Below are 6,238 nucleotides of genomic sequence, written 5' to 3' on the forward strand. Positions count from 1 at the left end.
ACACCTCCCGGGTTCAGACCCAGACTGGGAAGGAGACAAGCAGGGGAGGGGGAGTCGTTCCAGGATCGGGGGGTGCCTGGGAAGGGGGTGAAAAGGAGGGAGGGAAGAGGCAGCAGACGCACAGACAGAGCGGCTGCTGAGGGCAGGCTTCCATCAGGGCAGGAGGGTCTCCAATACCCCCAGGGTCTTTTCAGCTTTCCAGGAAGTTAGCAAAACGTTGGAAAACAGTAGAATAAGTCATAGCTACATAAGAGTCTCGCCCCTACCCCAGTCCTCTGACCCATCCCTTTCCTGAATGGAGCCCATCACACACAGAAGAAGGACGCCCGCGAGAAATCGTTCCACACACACCAAAACCAACATTGGAGACCCAGTTCCGGTACCAAGAAAACCACTGTTAAACTTGGAACTTTCCCTACTTCTTTCAGGTTCAAGTACCTCACTTCTTTCCTCTGTTCTAAGCCCTTGCAATCATGTCATTAAAAAAAAAACTACAACAAGCAACTGGGATCATATTTAAATATCAGTTCAGTTTTTCCAACTAAGCAAAATATCAAAATGCTCCTTAGGATCACCACTCAGTAACTTCTAACATATACGATAAACGGGGAGAACGCTAAGCCATGTAAGCTATGTTAAAAATGACATTATGAGCTCCAAAGCGCGTAACTGTAATTTTTGCACAGACATTTAAAATTGGAGTTTATGACACCGAAATATCCCACAAAGTCAAGATAGCTAGCTACATTTGAGGGTTTTGTATGGTATCTGATTTAGAGGCCAAAACCATATGATTGCTTGGCTTATGCTCTTACCTATAAATTTATTTAAAACATATTTAAAGACCTCAAAACTGATGAAAGATGCCAGCTTAATAACACTCCCATGGGAGTTTTAATTACACTAACGGTGTTCAGAGTATTGACTATGAATTTCCCAAAGTCCTAGAAGTTATGGGGGTGGGTGGAGAACTAATCAAGCCTGATGCTCTAAATTGCTTATAACCCTCCCCTTCCTTCTCCTCCCTGTCCTCTCTCCCCTCCTCCTCCTCCTCCTCCTCCTCCTCCTTCTTACATCTATTAAAGTAGAAATAATGACTCCATCATAATGTGCTTGCAAATCCTGTATTTTAGATAGGATGAGTTTTGCCACATTAAAGTACAATACATAATACTCTAAATAGGAAAATAAACTCGAAGGAGATTTTGCAGAGATGATAATAGATCTTGTTTTTCTCAGAAGTTATCAAATGTCTAATGTTAGCCCTGACATTTTAACGCAGAGTTCATCACAAATAGGTCCTTCCTCCTATGCTTCTGTGAAAAGATTATACACTGTCCTCCCTCATTTCAATGATAAAAGCCCAATATTCCAAACGCCCATTATTCTTCACTCTGTATACAGCCAGTATGGGTTTGTGTTTTGAACTTCCTTGTGTCTAAATCAACCAAAGAAAGATTCAGGACCTGATTCCACAAAAGCAACCGCTGAGAACAGTAAAGACCATTATTTCCTCTCCCACTGCTGGCAGAGGTCAGCACCCCTGTCATTAGCTATGTCATAACATAATTATATTACTACTCCTTCTGTGGGCAGATACTGAGCAATAACTGAACACATCACATCATTGCAAAAATGAAAAAGTGCCACTTCTTTGTCCCAATTTAGCATAAAATCAGTGAAAACAATCTTCAGAAATGACACTGCACTAAGAAACTGAAAGGAACTGTTATTACTCTGCGGGTATATATTTAAACTGATGCTCTGACATCTTCAGCTAGAACCAAAGAAGAGGACTCTATTTTACTACTGGACTCCAATTGTGAGCTCCTATAATCCAATTTCTTTTGGTAACATTCAGCTCAATTAAGGGATACACTGTTACTTAAAATGGCCTTAATTAGACGAAACTCCAGTATGGTACCCATCGCTCAATGTCTGAGATATAGCCATGCTTTCAGTTGCCAGAGGTGACCACTGTTGCTTCCAGCCTACATGTTTCTGGCCACTCTATGAGCTACATTGCTATTTCAAAGGCTGACCTATATACAGCAACGTGCCATCCGCTCTGGCTGTTTGTCTAAGAGACGCCTCGCACAGTTGCCGTAACCAGCACTGTTGCATTGTTCTCGCTTCTCTCCTGCAATGGGCTATGTGAAAACGGAGGCCAGTTTGCATAGTGATGTGCACGTAACGTAATGTGCTCTTACGATAGAGAGACACGAAATTAAACTGTTCTCCAAAAAATTCCTCCTACAGAGTTTATTAACTGAACAATGTAAGTAGTGTTTTGGCAATCTATAGAGCAGCAGTGCTGGAAAATGTCAGCAAAGTAAAACAACCTCATTTTAGTTTAGAAAAGCTTCAGGAAGAGGATATTCATTTTCTGGATTAGGGTCTCTTCTGACATTGAAAAAATGTCACTGGAGAAACTAGTTACAACTGTGTGATGCTGAGGCAGAAGATACTGGTTCCGCTAGGATTCAGCACACTGACTTTCATAAAGTGCTGACAGATTTAAAATAAAGACAATTAGTCATTTATGATCCTATCATCCTATTGAAAACAAATAACCTGACAAAGTGACTGTTGTAAAAAACTACGTATTCACGACACCTCTGAAAGAGACAAGCGTAGGTTTACTTTGCAGTCTCCTCTCTCTGGGAGAAGTCAGGTCCAACTTGTTTTTACTAAATGTGGATACAGATTTCTTATTTCACCTCTTTCAAACTTCTGCCCACCTTTCAGATCCCTGCAGATCTACCTGAGTCACTGTAAAAATTAATTCTGGTTGACTACATTCTAAGCAACTAGAACTGTGGAGTTGGACAGAAATTTTGTGCCAATGCTAATCATGATGGAGTAGAATACACTAGTGCCCGGGTTTTCTGGGGCCTAGCAAACCTACTCAGTACACTGAATATAAGCAGGGATCAGTGACAAATCTAATTGGCCGACTGCTACCCAGGGAAGGGCAGGAGCAGACATCCTGTGAGAAACATCTCCATGCAGTCTCTTCCTCCTATTAAAAGTGTATGTTATGACTGTGCGTCTTTAAAAGTCCATTATTCCCTGGATAAGTAAAGTAGAAGACTTGCATCTAGTCTATAGAAAGGGTGGCTAATTTGCATTTTAAAAGAACAGTTTGCTCCTCATACACCGGGTGACTTAAAAGGAACTTCAATGAGCTAGTAAAGAAATTCTGAAGACTTTCTAAATTAATTTATTCAATTCACAGCACAACCCACTAAAATTATTTAAAGCACTTAATTGGAAAATGATTTAATATATTGGAGTAATTCTTGATTTTCCAAAGCATTTAACTTTTAAATTAAATCTGACCCTACTATCACAAGAATGACGAGTGAAATGTGTATCCAAGTCATTACCTTCTTTTTGGAGCCTAAAATCACTGATAAATTTAATAGGATTTGTCCAGTTTCATTGCCAAAATGTTTCTGACCTTTTGGTTCCAATTACTACTGCAGAACATGTCTTTCCTATCCAAGATAAGACTGCTACTTTATTATTATTGTTAGTAGTAGTAGTGTTGTAAGCAAAAAAAAAAAAAAAAAAAAATTGATGTTGCAAACACAAAAGACCTGCTCATTAAGGCAAAACAGACTGTATTACCAACAAATAATGAAACTTCATCACGCAAACTTCTCTGGCCAAAGTTACCCATGCCTTCCAACTTGCCCCTAGCGAAAGGGCCCCTTCCTGCAGGATGAAAAGCCTTTCTGCCTTTTGCACAAGACTAAATTTCCCTGCTTTCTAACTTGCCTAAAAACATCATCAACACACGCACATCCCTTTTCCTGGGTTTTGCACTGTACACACGGCATCAGGGAGCTTCTCCACGGGGTAATATAACTCACAGCTGTGTGTGTGTGTGTGTGTGTGTGTGTGTGTGTGTGTGTGTGGTGTGTGTGTGTGTGTGTGTGTGTGTGTGTGTGTCGACTGACCAAGACTCGGAGTTGCGAGTTCGTTGCGTGATGGGGAGCCCGGGGGCCGAGGATGCAGCGCGCTAAATACCTCTGTATCGCGTAAAAAAGCTGCTTCATGATGACTCGCCACCAGGCAAATGTTACCAGTCCCAACGATTTATCCAGCGGAATTCACCGAGGGGTCGACACGGAATTGCTCGCAGGAGCTGGGAGTATCTGACAGGGTTACCACGGAGCGGGAACTGGGCGTCTAAACCTCTCGCCCCGAGTCTCAGAGAACTCCATTCTCTCCGCCACGTTCACCGGGCGGGACTGCTTAGACACGTCCAAAAAGCCCGAGGCGAGGACAGCCGTGGACCTGCGGCTGCTCTCGGAGTCTAGTCCCCGCGCGTCCTCCTTCCGTGGGCTGAGAGTTCGAGGAACCCCGAGACTCACCCCCTCCCTACATACGCCCTGACTGCTGTATCCCTGGGACGAGCGGACCTCGGCGGTAGCCCCGATCACCCTCATGGCCCGCCTCGCCCCGGGCCCCCGCGGCCTCGGCACCTGGGGTCACCGGGCTGCGAGCATAGCCCAGCCCGGGACCTGCTGCAGCCCCGCGCCGAGGGCGGCAGCTTTGGACGTGAACGCGACGCGCTCGCCCGGCTCCGAACAAACTTGCTGTTTCTGCGCGCACCCCCGGGCGGGAGCTGTCCCCCGGCCCCGGCGCCCCGGCGGCACCCCGGCCCGCAGGCCGGCGCCCGGACCGGTTCGGGAAAACAAAAGCGTTGCGGAGCGCTGTGCCCGGCGTGGGGCGGGGGCGTCTCCCGGGTCCCGAGACCCCGACTCCCGGCGGCTCCCCTGGCAACTAATCCCGGGCGGGGAAGCGGTGCCACGAGCCCCCGCCGCCGGGAGAGCAAGGAGGGTGGGAGAAGGGGAAACCAGAAAATAAACGGAATTCTCCCACTCTCTGCCTGCGTTCCCGGACCCCAGACACACCCCCAAAGTATTCCGCCGTTCTTTCCTAATTTTTTTCAACGCCCCCCCCCCCCCCCCGCAAACCTAGGCAGGGAGCCTTAGTTGCGAACAGCAGGAAGGAAAGGATCGAGCAAATCGTGTCACTTTCCGCACCATCGCGGGGCCGGGCAAAGCCCGGGAGCGGCTCCGCAATATTTACTCCCCGAGGGCACGCAGGGCAGCCGCGGGCTGCGAGCCGAGCGCGCCCGGGACCGGCCTCGGGCGACCGACCGCCCGGCCGCCCAGCAGGCTCGCTGCCGCCGCCCCCCTCCCGGGACCGAGCAGTCAGAACACGGCGGAAACAAAAGCAGAGCATTCACCTTGTTGCAATAGTAGGGGTCCAGGCAGGGAGAAGGTCCCAGACAGGGAGCGTCGGGCGCAGCGGCGGGCTGGGCTGGAGGTGGATAAAATCTTACGTCCATTTCACTTTCACATCAAGCAACTCCTTTTCTTTGCCTTTTTCAAAAAAGTGTCCAGCAAAACAAGCTTAGACGGAACAGAGAGAGGTGTCTGGACTCAGGAGTAAGAGAAACACCTTCCTTCCCTCACATCCGTTTGTGGTTTGTTTAAGAAGAAGAGGAGAAAAAAAAAAAAAAAAAAGAAAAAGAAAAGGGGGGGGGAAGCGCTCAACTCTCCCCCAAGCCGCGGCGCGCACCCGTCGGCGCCGAGCGCGCAGTCTGCTCCGCCGCCGCCGCCTCCCGGCCCCGCCGCCGCCGCCGCCGCCGCCGGGCAGGTAACTTCATGCGCTCATTGTCCCCCCCGCCCGCCCCCCCATCCCTGCCTCCCGCGCCCCTCGCCGCCCGGCACACGCGCTCGCGCTCGGGCTCTAGGTACTGGGCGTTCTATTGGAGTCTCTGAGTTGCTCTGCTTTGAGTTTATTTCCTCCACCTTGGAGGCCTGGGATGGGGGGAGGACTGGAGAGGGAGACGGGGCGGGAGGGGGTGTGTGTGAGCGCCCGGGGCCGGGCGGGGTGGAGTGCGCGGCACGACGCGGGCTGCTCGCGGCCCAATGGCGGCCGCTCGGGGCCGGGGGCCGGCGGAGGGTGGAGCGAAGAAGGAGGAGGAGGAGAGTGTTGCCGGGCCCGGGCCGAGGCGGCGGGACCCCGGGGAGCCTCCGCTGCGCCCGGGCCGTTCTCCTCCGGGCCAACGCTTCGCACACAAAGGGGCCGGCGAGCCCGAGCCAGCTGCGACCGCGGGGCACGGCGGGGAGCGCGCAGCCAGGGGGCGCTGTGGCGCAGCCCGCCCCGCAGCCCCGCCCCCGGCCCCGCCCCGGCCCCACCCCGCTCCCACCTCCCC

The 6,238-nt window shown here is 50.4% G+C and overlaps 1 protein-coding gene across 5 annotated transcripts in view; it reads right to left on the minus strand.

Moving 5' to 3' along the window:
• TOX (thymocyte selection associated high mobility group box) overlaps window positions 1–5,658 on the minus strand; it is a 298,710-nt gene extending 293,052 nt beyond the window's left edge. The window contains exon 1 of one of the 5 annotated variants that reach the window (XM_067017308.1): window positions 5,264–5,642. In XM_067017308.1, the coding sequence (XP_066873409.1) occupies window positions 5,264–5,365 (102 nt within the window). In that variant the 5' untranslated portion in view covers window positions 5,366–5,642. Of the gene's footprint in view, window positions 1–3,965; window positions 4,012–4,035; window positions 4,087–5,263 lie in introns of those variants that run through there. The other 4 variants (XM_059043658.2, XM_067017309.1, XM_067017311.1 and 1 more) reach the window with 4 other exon arrangements.
• Window positions 5,659–6,238: the final 580 nt, after the last annotated feature.

The sequence above is a fragment of the Kogia breviceps genome, chromosome 17, assembly GCF_026419965.1.
Source record: "Kogia breviceps isolate mKogBre1 chromosome 17, mKogBre1 haplotype 1, whole genome shotgun sequence".
Lineage (NCBI taxonomy): Eukaryota > Metazoa > Chordata > Mammalia > Artiodactyla > Physeteridae > Kogia > Kogia breviceps.